The sequence below is a fragment of the Humulus lupulus genome, chromosome 2 (genome assembly GCF_963169125.1).
Source record: "Humulus lupulus chromosome 2, drHumLupu1.1, whole genome shotgun sequence".
Lineage (NCBI taxonomy): Eukaryota > Viridiplantae > Streptophyta > Magnoliopsida > Rosales > Cannabaceae > Humulus > Humulus lupulus.
In genome coordinates this window covers 190,911,310-190,929,719 of record NC_084794.1, presented here as the reverse complement: position 1 = coordinate 190,929,719, position 18,410 = coordinate 190,911,310, and the positions used below count along the sequence as shown (strand labels likewise).

At 35.2% G+C, this 18,410-nt stretch overlaps 1 protein-coding gene across 2 annotated transcripts; it reads left to right on the top strand.

Moving 5' to 3' along the window:
• Window positions 1-6,737: 6,737 nt before the first annotated feature.
• On the top strand, window positions 6,738-10,117 carry LOC133816465 (uncharacterized). Of its 2 annotated transcripts, XR_009885265.1 has the most exons (6): window positions 6,738-6,929; window positions 7,460-7,594; window positions 8,018-8,091; window positions 8,234-8,281; window positions 9,151-9,281; window positions 10,030-10,117. XR_009885265.1 is itself a non-coding variant. In XM_062248942.1 (5 exons), exons 1-4 carry the CDS (start codon window positions 6,744-6,746, stop codon window positions 8,274-8,276), a joined length of 438 nt encoding a protein of 145 aa, XP_062104926.1. In that variant the 5' UTR covers window positions 6,738-6,743; the 3' UTR covers window positions 8,277-8,281; window positions 9,151-9,450. The 2 variants fall into 2 exon arrangements, 1 of the variants encoding a protein (XP_062104926.1); XM_062248942.1 differs by lacking the exon at window positions 10,030-10,117 and having other exon boundaries at window positions 9,151-9,450.
• Window positions 10,118-18,410: the final 8,293 nt, after the last annotated feature.

The following is an 18,410-nucleotide window of genomic DNA, read 5'->3' as shown; positions in this document are numbered from 1 at the left end:
TAAGCAAAATTTTACTTTTTACCTTATGTTCCAAAATCTCATTTTTACACTAAGTGTGAAAAACCTATTTTTCACATTTTTAACTACATACTTCGTTAGTTCATAACTTGAAATTTACTTACCCAATTGTTATCAAAATTTCCCAATTCCATTTTTGTTATGCCATTTAGCCCTTTGTAAAATCTTAGGTCAAAATGAGCATTTTTGATTGGTGAAATCATTTTCCAACAATGAGGTAAAAATGACCTTATTTTCAAGTCCTTATTTTTTCCAAACTTTGACAGTTAATAACTTTCAAACCGTTCAATATTTTCTTACCAAATTTTACAGTGGAATAATAGGTTATGCCAGTAATATTTCCACAAAATTTTAGAAAAAAATGGGTTCATTTTCCCTATATAGTGGCTGTCCAAACTTGGTTCCGAAAATAAGAACACGAAAAAACAGTTTTTTACCTAATCTTTGAAATAGCATAACTTACTCATTTCTAAACATTTTTTAGTGTTTCAAAAGCTCAATTTTATGTACTCAATCTCAACAACATCACAGTACAATTTAATTTTACAAAACCAATATACAGTGGCTGCTTGACCCCTTGGAAGTCACAGCTCAAAACATGTTTTGTTTTAGGGTATCCTACAAAACCCTTGGGGGTTTTGGTTCCCATTTTCAAAAATCAATACACATGCATCATAAAAATTATTAAACAACTACCATAACCTTATTACATCACCAACAAGAAATTTTAAGCATTAGATATACAAAATAATGCTTAAAACTAAAAACCCTACAACAAAATCATCAAAAGTAAACTTTTTACCTCTTTGGTGTTCTTGCTTAAGGTTTGGACCTTCCTATTAGCTTTGGCTCCTCCAAAACCTTTCAAAAATCCTAACCAACTTCTCCCAACAACATAGGTAATTAGCTATTTGAAACTCTATGATTAAAACTTGACAAAAGTCTAGATTAATGAGACTTTACCTTAGGGAAAACCCTTCCTAGACCAAGACTTAGCTTCCAAGTTTCTTTGGTGTTCTTGGGGTTGAAAATGGAGAGAACACTTGAGAGAGTCTCCAAAAAAATCAGATGAGAGTGAATGAGAGAGTGTGGGGATCGGTTGGGGGTTAGAATAGCTGACAATACTCTTCAAAATATCACAAAACACTTGAGTGCTTTTCTACCCACTTGCCCACTTGACTTCTTAATTAAATGAGATTTGAATTTTATCAAATTGGGTTCACACAACTCTAAATGACCACATGGCCGGCCACCCTTTGCCATATATGTGATCTTTAATTTTTTTAATTTTTTTTAATAAAGGTTTCATAAGAAGAAAAGTCCAAATTGACTTTTGACACATTTTTTTCACTCTTATTAAGTTTTAATCACCAAACTTAATATTAATTAATTAAATTAAATGTCTCTCACATTTAATTTAATTAATCACATAATAAAATTTAACCTAAGGTCCATTCATGGAATAAAATTCCCCATTTCGGCAAAATTAGGCATTTAACACAAAATGCCCTAAAATTTCCATTTTCTTTTAGGTTTATTATTTTTGACCAAATTTTAACTTTTATGAATGTATTTTATTCCCAAAATATAATTGCCATGATTTTTCGTTTTATTTTCCGAGATTTTTACCCGATCAGGGTTTTTGTGTCGGTCCAGGACTGAAAGTCTTATCTTGACTTTTAAATCACAAAATTCATATTTTGGCTAGCAATAACTCATGGAATACTTACAAACAAAATATAATATTATTTAAAATAATATTCTTAACCCGGGGGAAAAATACCGACCCGAGTCGTTTAAAGGTACCCGAAAACGTAGGACGTTACATTAGCTACTTTGAATAAATCATTGTTAAGAGCGAGGGGTTCGTTAGGTCACAAAATATAAAGCCCATTTTCCAAACATGCAATACACAATTTTGATCCATTGAAGGAAATAGATATTTTAGAACTTGTGAAAGTCATAAGAAATTGTTCTAATTGCAACATGGACACTGAAATTAAATTTCTACTAAAATCTGGAATAAAAAATACATCATTTAAAATTAAGTATTTATTTTCGAACTTCAGAGGACCTCTTCCTCTAGCTTGGACCGCAATGAATGCTCCATTCCCAACTCTAAGCTTTAAGCCGCCTTCGTCCACTTCCTCCTACGATTCAAGAAGCTGTAAAGAGTTACAAACATCATTGGATTTATCATTCTCTAAAACACATGTTTCCAAGAAAAATGAACTATAATAATTACCTTTGTTTTTCGTTGCTAGAAACTTAGGGCAATACTGTTTCCAATGCCTCTTCTCTTTGCAGTGAAAACACTTACTTTTACCTTTCTTTTTTTCTTGTTCTCTTTGCACTCATCTTTGCAGCCTTTGCAGGCTTGGGGTTGTTGTTTTTTCCACCTTTTCTCTTGTTTCCAGCATTTGAAGACGAAGTTGGGTTAGCTTAAGCCTTAGCTAGATCAGCAGCAACAACAATAGTCTCATTTTCTCCTCATTAACTAGGTCCACCCATGATAGGCTAAAAAATCTTAAACTCATTCATGAACTGCGTCAGACCATAGTTGAGTTGAACACGAACGTGCGGACACGGTGCCATCTGTACATGCGGACACGATACTATCCGAGCATTTATGTTGCCATCACGATCGTGCGAAGACGGTGCTCGTTCTGGGGATTCCTTAGTCATGATGAACTCAGAGTTCTCACCAATCAACACTATGTTGATGTTCTGCTTCCACTTAAGGAAGTTTTCTCCACTGAGTTTCTCCATCGAAAGTTGAGAAATGATGGGAGTAGACAAAACCATACTTAAATCTGCCAATTATCAACCAAATAGAAATCAATCACTTTTGCTCAATAAAACTCCTATTCATACAAATTTCAAGAAATAGCACAACATATATAAAAAATATGTAAGGTATGAGAAAAAAATACAAAAATAATCATATCTTTATTTCTTTAGGTTTTTAACTAATCTATGATATCCTTGTCCCGGTTGGCGAGAGTAAAAAATATCACTAGTTAAACAAAGTTGTAAACTTATTTCATAATGGACACCATTATTAACAACCTACTATTCGACCAAAATAAGAAAACAAAATCTCTTATTTTACGAGCTAGACCCACGGTTTCGATAATCATAGATTTAGTCCTAGTAGTCACCATAGGGGTGAGTCTAGTAGAATTTGACCTATAATTATCTGTCTTTCAAAATCTAACCTTGTCAAAATAACTAATGAACACCCTCCGTAGAGGGATGAGTTAAAGCGTCTCGAGGCCCCACTAAGCTATTGACCTTGTTAAACCAACGGTGGAGATCGAATATAATTCTTAAAAATAAGCTCATTATAAAATTAAAAATAGTATTTTTATTATTTATTTTTAGAAAATTAATGACTATGGTTCTCTAAATATTGAAAAGATTAAATTTTTAAAACCAAAGTCCTATAATTTCCTATTAATTATAAAGTGTCACATTGAAACAAATTCAATTAATTTAGAATTAATTTGTTGCTAATCAATATTTAGGTTTAACTAATATAATGAACCTATACAATTAAGTCAAACTCAGGTAAATGGGCCTTAACAATTGGGCTTGTATGGAGGAGGGCTGGGTCCAGTATGTCGTTCCCACTACAAATGCCCCCATACTTCCATACAAGGTCCAAAAGACAGGAATGTAAACATTCATTTTATTAATTATTATTAATTAATTAGGCTCACTATAGTCATGCAAAGCATATATGCCTTCACAAGAGGAACCACCTACAAGAGAGGAATTTAAATTTTACATTTTCTAATGGGCCCAAATAAAACTTGTCATTTTATGAATATTTTAATTGGCAAAAAATCCATATATCTAGAAAACATATGGGCCACTATATGCATCTAATCCCAATTGCAAAAATACCACATATAGTGTAAACAAACATATTAAAATTGAATGGGCCTAATCATGTTACTATATGAGCAATTCTATGAATTTATGTAAAAGTACCAAAATTTATTTCATTTGCAAAAATATCACAATTAATTATCTAGAATTTATGAAAAAATCAAATTAATTAATTTTCTTTTACAAAACAAAAATTAAGTCAATTTAAATGAAATTTATTAACAATTAACAATAGATAATTTAAATTTTATTTATCAACAATCAACTTGGTTTATGTTAATTTGAAAAAAATATTAATTTAATTTAAATAGGATTTATCAACAATTTACCAAAGTTAATTTAAATCCCATTGTAGAGTCCAAGAACTTTACTTAGTTAGTTAGATAGTAGTAGTAATAGTAATAGCTAGTAGTAGTTATAGTGTGTTTATTACTGTGGATTTTGGTTCCAGCCGGGACTTAGTTTGACACTCGTAGCAACACTTGTAGATTTTATAAGTTTAACCTATAGTTTAAGAATATTAATTATAACCTAAGGTTTGATTAATGTGACTGATTATGAAGATGATATTTATTATACTATAAGGTTTAGATAGACCCAATAAGATAATGACATTTGTCATGTGCATGTTTAATGAGAAATTAAGTATTTTTGAGGAATAGTTTATTAAGTGTAATATTTGAAAATCCCAGAGTCTGCCAGCAGCTTTGAAATTGTTATTAGACTCAGTCAAAGTTGTTTACTCAATTCAAATTAGGCTGAAAAAGTGTAATTACGTGTATAATATTTCACCCTATGCCGATATATCGCAGCTCTAGGGGGCGATATATCACCACACGGGGATACGAAAAACACGTAACTTCGCATGACCATTTCGACGAGCCTCAAGAATATGAGCCCAGGCGATATATCGCCTATGGTAGGCGATATATCGGCTCTAGGGCTACATTTTCAAATGATTTTGAAACCTCATTTTATTCCATAAACCTCTTGATAAGCCAGAATCTTTTTGACTGAGTCTTCAGCCTCTTCTGAATGATTATTCAAATATCTTTCAATTAAAAAGTCATTATTTTTATTCAAGCTAAATGAAGATCTTTTCATTCTTGAACTCTGTAAATAGGACGTAGTACCCAGCCATTTCTTTCATTCTTCAAGCTGAGTTCAGAGCCTTCAAGCTGCTAGGTTTACTTTAGAGTGTTAAAGACTTGGGTTGGGGTTATAAGCTTTATCTTTCTAAGCTTATTAAACACTTTGGAAGTAAGAATAATAGTGTGTATTCCAATTTCGAGGTGTAGTTCGGTTATAGTGCATTCAAGGTATTCCTAATTCTAGTTCCTTTCTGTATTGTTTCATTAGTTTTTATAGTTTTTCTCTACTCAATTCCTAACTCGATGTTTTCCATTCATGGTTAGGCAATTATGTTCTTTGAACTTAAATTTACATTTCGGTAAGTTCTTCTTCTCGGTGGTTTAGATTTATTTCCTTTTTCATCTTCTTCTTTTAGAATACTCACCTCTCTATTAATGGTTTTTAGGACTGTTCCGAAATCACGCCCTTGTTCTCACATCCCGGTCTTTGGTAAGGAAAATAGGATAGTTCCTATGTGATTATGTTATGAAAAAAGGCTCAAAATTAATGAGTTTGGACTAGTACTGTCAATCCAATATTTCTATAGAGGATTTTGTTAGTTGACAACTAATAGGGCTAAGATTTTATCAAGCAAATCAGACATATATAGCTAGTTCCAAATATTACATTGGCAGTATGAACACATTAGCTTATGTTTAATTAAGCTATTTATGACTTAGAAACTAGATAAAATTAAATGTGTCTTTCATGTTTTGATAAATATTAGTAAATCGTTTGTATAGTTTACTTTGTTAGACTTTTGTTATTAAAATTTTATTCCCTGCATTGCATACATTCAATAGAGTTTATTTCCAAACTTTAATGGTAATGCTAACTCTCTTCTTTTATGATGAAATTATGTAAAATTGCATGTATGCTGAAGTTACATATGGATTCTAAAAAGGAGCCATATAGCTAGCAATATTCTAGTGTTCTGTGTGAGTGTGAATCTTTTTTACATTACTTATCTTTGATGATAAAAAGGAGATCTCCTTTTTGAAGTCTTTGTATCATTTATTGCTCTTTACATTTTTGAAAAATGATTATAACTGAAGAAAAACTTTTATATATTGTTGCGGTGTTTGATATGAATGTGAGAAGTCAAATTGAGTGAATGAGTACCTTTTCGATATCTATCATTTTTTTAAAAAAAAAATTGCATCTATCTTTAAGTTAAGACATGATGCATGACAGGTTTTGACTTTCAAATACTTCATTTTAATTTTGCATATAAAACCATATACACTTACATATTAAAACACAGTCTCTGTTAAACGTGGGTTTGTCATACCTATTTTTTGTTCTTCTTTTCATTGAAAATTAAAGCTTTTATTTGGGTTGGTTTGTTGATATTGATTCTGGGTTGTATCAGAAAAACTGTAAAAATATATATAATAGCATTGATATGTATAATTTGTATGGTTTTGTTTTAGTATTTCTTTCCATTTGTTTATCTAGTTAAGGGAAAATGAAAGTTGGGAGATGTAATAATCATCATTATTAATGATAAATTTCGGTCAATACATTATATTTGGTGGTCGTTTTACTGATATTCTACTGATCTACATGTTTATAACTTTAATAAAGATGAATAATATATAAAATGCATATAAATTAAGTTGGCATATAAATTGTATCCATCCTCTACTGTCATCAAATGTTCCCCCCCCCCCCCCCCCCCCCCCCACTGTAGAGGAGGCATGTTGTGTTGCTATGATCAAACAAAGTGTAAAGTGAGGAAAGGCTTTCAGGGGGTCAAGAGAAGTCTCTACCTCAGATATACTGTGGACTGGATTGATTGGACTGATTCTATTTTGCCTGTAAAGATCTATACTTTTGATGTTACTGATACTTGGAATGGTTTGAACTTTGAACATCATTGTCAAGTAAGTTAATATTACCTCCTTTCTAACTATCTGAATTTTATGCACACTGGATTTCTGAAATTATTTTAACGTTTCTATGAGAAGGAATGTGAAAGTGAATCTAAATTAGTAGTGGATTCTTCTACGTTGCAATCTGTTTCCACGAAAAGTTACTAGGTATTTATGTTGAAACAGAATGAAATCATCAAGTAATATAATTTTCCTTGTGGTCTTTCTGATGCCATAATGTGCTGATCTAATTCTTTGGAATGAAGCATTAAGAAAAACTTTAGTACATTGCACTACTAATGCATGCATTTTATGAAATGCAACATGCATTAGGATTCTTATCACTGAAAAGCTGAGGAGATGGGATTCATTCAATCACATAAAGAGGCTGATAATAGTGAATCATTCTCTTCATATTTTCCTTTTCAACACTTCCACAACCATTGTTGATCATCATCACTTCATCACCATTATTTTCTCATGATTATTATTATCAATATTATTTCCCTCTTTGACCTCGCTTTCTCTCTGTTTGTTTGCAGGTGTGTAACAAGGTGATGGGGGCCCGCGGCTTAGGTCGTGTGACAAGGAGGCTTGACTCGTGGGTCTACGGTGTGGCTCGACTCGTAGGTCTATGGCGTGGCTTGACTCGTGGGTCTACGACAGTCTTGTACCAGGTTAGTTCCAAGTTTATTGTCTATATATGTATATTGATAATCTTTTCTCAACCAATAATCAATGTATGAAGTTTATTGTTTTTTTTTGGCCGTAACACATTAGTTGCTTGTATAATGTTATTTCCTTTTTTGATATGATGTTATTTCCTTTGTTGCATTTAATTTTTGATAATGATGTACATTTCGAAAACTCCATTTCTGATCATTAAAACCTGTTTTGAATTTGGGCCTTTGATCATTTTTGTTCTACTAGTTTCAGCAATGCCTTTGGTTTTGTGTCTGAATATGTGGTTTATAATGATGACAATCTACTTTAATTGTCGGCCTTATTGTTCGACTGGCTGAACATGGTCTCATCCGTCGTGATTTCAATGAATTCAACTTAATCTTATGAGTTCTCTATTTGGTGCATTTTCTTTCTAGATTGATGATGATGAGAAAATCACCATGATTGATTTTCCTCAAATGGTTTCGGTATCTCATCGTAATGCGCAGATGTAAGGAACTCTTATTAAAGACTTGAAAACTTGTCAAAATATTTTTTATCCTTTTATCCTTTTGTCCTTGTAATTGTGTATTATTTAATTATCGTACTTGATAGTTATTGTATATTTCATTCTCATATATCCTCATCCTCAGGTACTTTGACCGCGATGTTGAATGTGTCTTTAAGTTCTTTTGAAAGAGGTCAGTGATATTTTTTTCTTTTGTGTTGGAAGCTTTCTCATCTGCTTCACTTGCTTCACTGACTTGCTCACTTTTTTAAATCTACTGAGTTTCATTATTTGAGATTGCTACTCTTAAAAGAACTCTCACATATCTTCTACTAATGGAGGATTGAATTTTGATTGCTGAGTGTTGATGGGTTGATAATGCTAGTCCACTTAAAACTTTAGATGATCATATTTTTCCTGAATTTAGCTGTAGTTTTTTTATTATGCTTCTACGCCATGTTGCTGTTCCGGCTGTTGCGGTGTTTCTAGGATGCTAGTCCATATTTCTAGGATACTAAGTTGTAGAAAGAAGTTGAAAATTGGACCATATTGTTTGGAGTAGAAATACATGTGTTTTAGTGTTTTTTTTCTTTTCATGTAAATAGAAAATCATGGATTCCCTGTACTTTTTAGCTTAAGAAATTTGCTTGTCATGTCTCATTTTCTTTTTCTTGTGAACCTTTGTTATTGACACCGCGTTAGATGCATTTTTTACTGACTCAGGTCAAAAGAACACTAGAATTAAGGCACAGTATTTAAGTTTAGACAATGTTACAAAGAACTTGAGAAAGTTCTATGCACAAGCTTACTTGGGACAATCACCAAAACAAGCTCCAAAGTATTGGCTTCATTTTCAAGTTTCTGTACTATCGCTTGGTTGGAATACTTACTTTGTCTCAAAGGCATATAGTACAGGTAATTGAGTTCAAACTTGCTAGTCAAATTATATTGAACATATAGTTGATTCTTATGAAGCTCACCATTAAGATACAATATCATACAGTATGCATAAAGAGGCATTAATTGTTTAATTGCTCTGGTTTCTTTCTCAAACTATTGCAGTAAACAGGAATTTACTCTCCAAGATAAAGAATCCACAAAATGATACCATTGAAGTTGGGCCGAGAGATTTAAAGCTGACCTTTTCGTCTACCTCAGGACAACTAAAACAGATGTACAATTCTAAAACTGAGGTAAGTTGTTTAATTTCATAAAGTAACCATGGAAATATTTCTTAACCCAGTAGTTACATATTATAAAATCAGGCAAGCCAACCACAAATGGGCACTAAAAATGGAATGCTAACTTAAGTTTATACCTCAGGACTTCTGATCTGTTATCTAATTTCATGCATTTTACAGGTTGAAGATTACATTCCCTAGTTTTAACATGTTCCTAAATTTTGGTTTTAGTCTCTCTAGCTCTTCATTTCCATCTCTCAGAACTATAGTACTAAATTTCTAATTCAGATTATTTAGGAACCAGTTGAAATGAGAGTAGAATTCTTCTATGGTGTATGTTTCTAATATAACACATAAAGGAATATATAGATTGCCATGTTCTGGTTATCCAATTTATTATAATTGTTTTGCTCTTTCCTCCTTTCAAGACAATTTTTAATAAGTTAATGGCCTTTATTATAATTATTTAGTTAATATATTTATATGTTTTATATATGCTGATCTATATTCATGTGGATAAGCAAACCATGCTTGTTTGTGTCTCTCCTTGTTTGTTCAATAATGGCTGCTGTCTCTCTTTGATGAATGTGGTGCTATTTGGAGAGACCAGTGATAAGGAACACATCTTGCTATACCCTGCTGTTTCGTCAAGTTTTGGAGTTATTACAAATTTAATTTAAACTTTATATGCTTACATGTGGAAACTATCTTAAGTCTTATGTTCTTAATAATAAAAGAATTTTTTTTTTACAATGTGCAGGTATATTGAGATGATTTCTTTGGAGCAATTCTTGACAACATTTGTAGTTGAGGCCTTTAGAATGGAAGAATGTATTTCACTAATTTTTGTATACATTTCTAGTTTTGTAGTTAGTGATAAATGAATCTGAATTGGGCATAAATTATGTTGTAATATGATTTCTTAAGCCTAGACTAGTAGACTAAATATTGTAATTACATTTGAGGAATTAATAAAAATCTATTTATGTTATCTTATTTGGCTTGAACTTTCATATTTGTTTTCCTAGTTTTGTGTAAGTAAAAAAAGATTATGTTTCTCTAAGCTAATATAACACATGTGTTATATTAAAGTACAGTATAACACAAATAATGTGTTATACTAAAGTGTAGTATAACACAAAAAATGTGTTATACTAAAGTGTAGTATAACACAAAAAAAGTGTTATACTAAAGTGTACTATAACACAAAAAAACTGTTATATAATCGACTATAAATAACATAATTCAACACTTATCTATATATTAAAATAACACAGAAATTGTGTTATCGTTGACAGTACAATAACACATCTGTATAACACTGATAAAGTGTTATGTAAAGTACCCTGACCTCAAATAACATAGTCGGTCTTAACACATCAGAAAGTGTTATCGTATGTTTTGATAACACATTTTCGGTGTTATTAAAAGCATTTTTTCTTGTAGTGATGGGTACTACCTATGACAACAAGATGCATCTTCTTTTTGGTAGCCCATCACTTGAGAACTCCAAAGTTAAGAGTGCTTGACCTAGAGTAGTCTCATGATGGGTGACCTCCTGGGAAGTTTTCCTAGGAAGCGTGCGAGTTAGGACAAACCATGCTGGAAAGACTCGTATTGGTTTGCAGGGCCAGTCGTCATTCTAGGAAGCAGCCATGGTGACGTGGGGCGTTACAAAGACTATCATCATCAGTCCAGGGAAGACATAAGTACTTCAATAAAAAAGAGGGACTTAGCAAAGCCCTTTACGCATGATAGCCAAAAGAGGATGATAAAGGCTCAAATGACCAATACATCCTTGCAGTTAGTAAAAAGATAAGAAAAAGTCCTATATAAAGGTTCTGCACAAAAAAGCAAGTTTAAAAGGACCTCAAATATAATGAGGTGCTAATAAGAAGCCCATATGCATAAAAGGACATAATAATGTTCCATTACAAAATAAGCATAAGACATAGCAGGACTTGTTAAAGTTTCTCATGAATAAAACAAGAGCCCTGGAGAAACCTCTCAGGCAAAATAAGTCATGTAGCATTACAACCAAATTGAAGTAAAAAGAAAGAAGTTGCCCACACATGGGGGCAAAAGACACGGCAAGAGAAAACTTCATGGTCTCCCTCCACGAGCATTCCATTCAGCAGCCTTAGCAATAACATGATCGCCAAAAGAGGAAAAGTCAAAGCCAAGATTCTGCTTCCACACCTCATACAGGGTGCACTCCACCTACTTGTATTCGGCCACTGCTAATTTTGACTTGAGAGAAATAATCTTCTCTTGCAGTACCAGGGTATTCACCTTCGCCTTCTTCTTACCCTTGGATGAAGAGGACGCCTTCACTAGGGCTGCCTCTTTCTTGAGAGTGACCTCGACAAGCTGGCTCTATGCTCCATAATCCTAGCGGCAAGTCAGTCATTCTCTACCCCGACCAAAGATAATTCTTTTGATGAAGATACTAGATGCTATGCCACTAGAGAAGTTTGCAAAAAAAAAAAAATACTAAAGGGACAAAAGGATAAGAGGTCAAAATGTAAGAAATCATATATGTAAGGACTCACCAATGAAACTTACCCAGGTAGCCAAGTGCAAGATCGTGTCTCCTAGCTTCATCATATTAAAGCACTGAAGAGCCCTCCATTCTTTCTCAGGAATGTCCTCGATAGATCGAGCATACCTGTCCATAAAAGGAGATGCCTTATAAGTTACCCATGGCACTTCTTTGGCTCCTAGGACATCTGGATAGGTGGGGATGAATGAACCACTGGCCGAATGGGGTAGAGGCACTGAGGTGCAAGGTGGAGGACCTCCAAAAGTGCTATGACCAAGGAATTTGGTAGGAGCAACATCAAACTCATCATAAGAGAGCAAGACAAAGCGCATTGGGTTGGAAGGTGGAGCTCGTGAATGAAATGCCATATCGGGGTCCACAGAAGTTGAAGGCCCCCGCCCCTAGGAGTAGGAGAAACACGAGTCGGTCGCTTTGACTCAGGAGAGGGCTCATGTTGAACCCAGTCATCATCTCCATTAGAGGAGTTTGGGCTCGTTGGAAGGAACTTTTTCTTTCGATCTGTAATATGCCACAGTAAACCGTGATCTGAGACGTTAGAAAGACCATCAGCATTGAGAATTGCTATAGTAATAAGGTAAGCAGTCATCTTCTCCATAATGTATAACTTAGCCAAGGTCTCAATGCAATGAAGTTGTTGAGCAAATATTTTGGGAGGAACGAGGTCCCCCGAACCACCAGCTCAATTGTTCAACAATGATAATAATAACAAAAAAAAAAGAGTATGATTCTTACTCGGAGAAGTGCAAAAATGTTTTATGAATTGAGAGGCAGCCCTTGACGAAGATGAAATCCTGTTTCCATGAGCCATGATTGGAGATGCTACCCTCGATAAACGAAACTTGAGTATTGGCCTTCTGCAAAAAATAAAAGCCCTTCGACTTGGGAGTTGGCATGAGATTGTACATGAAATACATCTCATTCGTCGTAGGAGCACAACCCACACATTTTATTACGCCATGTACAGGCAACTAAGGGTCAACCAACTATTTGGCGCCCACCGAAGTGGAGCAAGCCCGAAGTAATTGAGTACTTTGTCAAAAAATGGATGGGGAGGAATCGTGCCTCTCACCTTCAGTATATGCTCATTGAATGATGTAGAACAAGGAGATGACTCATGAGCTCGACACTTATAAGTGGGCACGTAGCATTGGAACTCACCACTAATTTGATAGTTCTCCTTTAGTTCCATAAACTTATTCTCTGACATATGGGAGACAAGGGAAGCTGCTAGCAGAGGACCAGGGTTCAGATTCTCGGGCGCCACGTTTCAAAGGCCTCTCTTCGACATATCTTCAAGACCAAAAGAAAATGGTGACTTCAATACAGGACATATTACCTTCCATTTACATCCCCGCTTCTTTCTAGCCGTGAAATTTTTTAACCTAGGTGTTGGAGCTGGAAGTGTTAGAAATAAATACACTATAGACGATGGCTGAGGGGATCCAGAAGTGGCTTTGAAATCACTAAAGGAAGCCTCTTCATTAAGAGAAGAGCCAGGAGGTGGAGGTTCAGGCAGAAGGTTCCCTTTTGCAAATGCCAACTCCATTTGTAATTCCAAAAGGTTCGCTCTAAGACTAGCAATGTAGTCATTGGGGTCCCAAGAAGAAGCAACCCCTTCACCCATGAAGACGGAGTCTATTTCACTTTCAACAACCCAAATTTTTGCCTAAGGTCAGCTAACCGATCCAAGTGACGCATACATGCCTTCCTTAAGATCTCGTACACATGGTGTAAGTTATCTATAGATGGCTTCGAATCTGACGAAGATAGCTCTATGGTTCAATGTTTGGAGTTATGCTAGACGAGCCGTCAAATGCCATGACGCAACACCTGATGAAGGACACATGTGCAAATGTGTGTGGAAAATTTAGGGGGTGCTATAGGATAAGAAAATATGCTTAAAACCCCTAGACACGAGTGCATGAATGAAGGACCAGCAACGAGGTGAAGTAGATGGGTGCGGGGCACGTACGTTCTAATAGGGGCCAATGCATAACTTCTCTCTTGAAGCCTTAAGGATAAAGCAACCATTTCTAGATGATAACTTAGACCCACCAAGCACAAGGGTGCTAAAGAATAGGGTAATGCAGGAATACCTTGGATCAATAGATATGCCAACCACCACTACTACCAAAGTATCTGGCGTGAAGAATACCCACACGCACCACGGTTACCTCACTGCAACACCCCTGTGCCTACACAACTGCGAACACAAGGAAATGATCCCTCATTAGTACCTTGTTAGAGAAGTGTAAGCTGGTACATATATTAAAAGGGGGGGGGGGGGGGGAAGAGGAAAAATAAATACATGAAGGATTGAACTCCCAACCTATTAGAGTTTTAAGGAACAAGGCTCCACTAGCTAGAAGGAGTAAGAGTGTAGAAAATGCCTTTGACTAAAAGGCCTTGGAATCTGCAAGGCGAAATGATAGGTTCACATTCACTCTTAAGAATTCATGAGGAGCACCAACTCCAAAGTGTGTTTCTTCACACCACCAAAATAAAGAGGTCCAATAACAGTTCACGTGCTTTGTAGAAATAGCATTGCGAAGTCTACCTGAGCGCCTAAAGACCCTCTCATAGACTGGGGGCAAGTGTAGATGCCCAAAACTTTCTGCTCCTGAGAGATGGTAACTTTATTTTGCCTAAGGCACTAAATAAGTGTTAGAAGCAGAAAAGTGCTATGTGCCACTAAAAGGTCACACACCCACGAAGCCCCAATACTTCGTGAGGTCATTTCACATCGCACATAGCCACTGTGCCATACCTCCAGGCTGCGAGTCCCTCGCGAGACGCACCTGCCTCGCACCGCATGTCCAGGCCACGAGGCCCTCACGAGACACACCCGCCTCGCACCACACATCCTCATGACCCACTTGCTTCGCGCCACACCACCAGGCCACGAGGCCCTAGCGACGTGCACCTGCTTCAAGCCACAACACCAGGGCGTGAGGCCCCTGCAAGGCGCACCAGTCTCGCGACCCACACCTCCGGGCTAAGAGGCCCTTGCGAGACATACCCACCTCGTGCCACACACCTCCAAGCCTTGAGGCTCCCACAGGATGTGCCTACCTCGCGCTTGGGATCTTAAAGCGGTGCACCTTTGTGCCACGTGTGGTGTACCTTTCTTGCACGCAGCCATGGGCATCGCATGCGCCAAGGGTCCTGTCAAGCATTCGTAAATATCTTGAGGCATGTGTCTTGCTGAAGGGATCCTATCCCATCTTAAGATAGGAGCCATCAGTAAGAATACACCCCACACAAAGATTCCAGGAATCCAAATGCTCTCACTTAGCCAAGTACTGAGGAGCACAAGACACGGATGCGACCCCAACAAGTGGTATAGTGGATAAGGCTATCATACCAGTATGGAAGATACACATGCAAGTCTCGTACCTTGTCAGTAGTGGCAGTACAAGACTGGTACGTAACAAGGACTCCCCCAACACAGCTATGAGGTTCGTACCCGACAAGTAGTGGGGGTACAACACAGTACCAAGTCAGAGGTACTTTTGCAGACCCCTGACATGTACTTGATCTGACCTTGTAGAGTCCCAGAATATTTACTTAGCTAGCTAGATAGTAGTAGTAGTTAGTATTAGTTAGTAGTATGTTAGTTACTGTGGATTTTGGTTCAAGTCGGGACTTAGTTGGAAACTCATAGCAACAATTATGGATTTTATATGTTTAACCTCTAGTTTAAGAATATTAATTATAACATAAGGTTTGATTAATATTGTTGGTCCTAGATATATTATTTATTATAACCTAAGGTTTAGATAGAGCCAATAAGAGCATGACACTTGTCATAAACATGATTATTAAGGAATTAAGTATTTTTGATGAATAGTTTTAATAAAAGAAAGATCTAGAAGCTCTAGAACCTTCCAACAATTGTTAGGATCGTATTATGACTCAGTCAAAGTTGTTTATCCAATTCAAATTATGCTGAAAAAGTGAAAATACATGTTTAATATATCTACGTATGCCGATATATCACAGCATAGGGGCCGATATATCGCCTATGGAAGATACAGAAAACATGTCGACTTTGTACGAACGATAGAACAAGCCTCAGGAATACTGGGGGAGGCGATATATCGCCACTAGGGGGCGATATATCGGCTCCATGGGTATAGTTTTGGAAGTTTGACTTTTTGACTTTTAAAAATACCCTTAACCACTTAGATTTGCCTTTGAACGATTTTGACCGAGTTCTGGGTGTCTGTTGAACGAAAATTCAAATATTTTTCATTTTATAATAATTTATTTATTCAAATTAAAAGGAGTTAGTTTCACTCCTTGAACTCTATAAATAGGACCTAGTACTCAGCCATTTTCTTCATTCTTCAAGCATTTGATCAGAGCATCCAATGTGCTAGTGTTACTATAGAAAGATACACTTGGGTTTTGGGTTAAAGCTTTATCATTCTAAGCTTTTATAAACACTTGTGAAGTGAGAAATAATGTGATTTTGGTATTGAGGTTTAGACCAATTCATAAGGTCATTCAAGGTATTTCTATTCCTCAAGTCCAGTTCTTTATAATTCTTTAGTTTTCTTTAGTTTCTTTTATTCAGATCCTAAATCTTATTATTGATTCTTGATTAGGCATTTAAGTTCTTGAAACTTAATGTATTTCTTGGTAAGTTTCTTCTTGATGGTTTAGTTCCTATATTCATCTTTATTCTTAAAGATTCTCACCCTTTTCTACTATTCGTTTATAGGAGTTTCTAAATCTTGTTCTTGTTCCCAAATATCCTGGCTTTTGGTAAGGAAAATAGGATAGATTTTATGTTATGTTATGTTTATATTATGATATGTTTATGTTATGATATGTATACGTATAGAATATGTTCTATAGTTCTTGGGCATATGACTTGTTTAGATAACAAGCATATGATTTGTTTAGATAACAAGCCCCAAGAGTGTGTTTATAATCCTTGGGCATATGATTTGTTTACATAACAAGCCCCACAAATTTATATGACTTGTTTAGATAACGAGCCCTACAAATTTATGGGCATATAATTTGCCTAGCTAGCAAGCCCCAAGAAGTATGATGGCCATTGTAATATATGTTTTTATAGTCATATGTTTTATAGTGTATGTTTATGATGTAGTTTTATGCTTATGATATATGATATATATTTTATAGTGTATGTTTATGATGTAGTTTTATGCTTATGATATATGATGTATGGTGCTAGTAGATTTTCCTTGTTGGGCATTAGGCTCACTCCTATATTTTTAGTGTGATGCAGGAAAATAGATATGGAGGCGGAAGGATTCTTAGTAGCTTGGCTTGTGTGTTGAGGATGAATGGAATGAATGGACTGCGTGTCGATCGTGGATGACGTTTATTTTAGTCTTTTAAATTATGTTTTGATGTAATTCTGCAACTAGTTTTTAAAGTTATGTTTTATGTTTTGTAACCAATGGGATCCCATACAATATTACATTTTATTTTACATTAGTATAATATTTTGGGTTTTCAATAAAAATATGTTATTTCTTATGATTGTATCAAAATAGTAGCTATGTCTAGTAGTTTTAATTGTTCAAGGTCTTAGAAATAGTTGGGTCATTACAGTTGGTATCAGAGAAACGGTCCATTTGCATGAAGTTCTCCTTGATACACAGGCTCAAGCTCTGAATCTAACTGCCAATGTAAGTGTTTATGTTATAGTTGTTATGATTATGTGTTTAGCTAACGTTTTATGTAGAGTCCCAGAACATTACTTAGCTAGTTAGATAGTAGTAGTAGTAGTAATAGCTAGTAGTAGTTAGAGTATGTTTATTACTATGGATTTTGGTTCAAGCCGGGACTTAGTAGAACACTCGTAGCAACACTTGTAGATTTTATAAGTTTAACCTATAGTTTAAGAATATTAATTATAACATAAGGTTTGATTAATATTGTTGATTATAGAGATGTTATTTATTATACTATAAGGTTTAGATAGAACTAATAAGATAATGACACTTTTCGTGTGCCTGTTATTAAGGAATTAAGCATTTTTGACGAATAGTTTTATAGGAGAAATATTTGAAAACCCCAGAATATGCCAGCAGCTTTAAAAACATTATACGACTCAGTCAAAGCTGTTTAACCAATTTAAATTAGGCTAAAAAAGTGCAATTACGTGTATAATGTTTCAGTGTATGCTGATATATCGCAACTCTAGGGGCAATATATCACCACATGGGGAATACGAAAAACACGTAACTTTGCTTAAATGCATCGTTGAGCCTTAGGATATAGGCCTAGGCGATATATCGCCTACAATGGGTGATATATCGGCCCTAGGGCAATATTTTCAAATGGTTTTGAAACCGAGCTCATTTCAACACTCAACCTCTTAGCAAGCCTCTGAACGTTTTGACCGAGTCTTAAGCCCCTCCTGAACGAATATTCAAATGTTTTTAAAAAAAATATTCATTATTTTATTCAAGATAAAAGAAGATCTTTTCACTCCTTGAACTCTATAAATAGGACCTAGTACCGAGCCATTTCTCTCATTCTTATGGCTGTGTTCAGAGCCTTCAAGCTGCTATGTTTACTATTGAGTGATAAAC

Bases quoted from the DNA above. Each gene is read 5' to 3' on its own strand.
- LOC133816465 (XM_062248942.1), top strand. From the start codon at position 6,744: ATGTTGTGTTGCTATGATCAAACAAAGTGTAAAGTGAGGAAAGGCTTT. The intron at 7,595-8,017 runs GTTAGTTCCAAG...TTTTCTTTCTAG, and splicing joins CTACGACAGTCTTGTACCAG to ATTGATGATGATGAGAAAAT. The intron at 8,092-8,233 runs GTAAGGAACTCT...CCTCATCCTCAG, and splicing joins TCTCATCGTAATGCGCAGAT to GTACTTTGACCGCGATGTTG.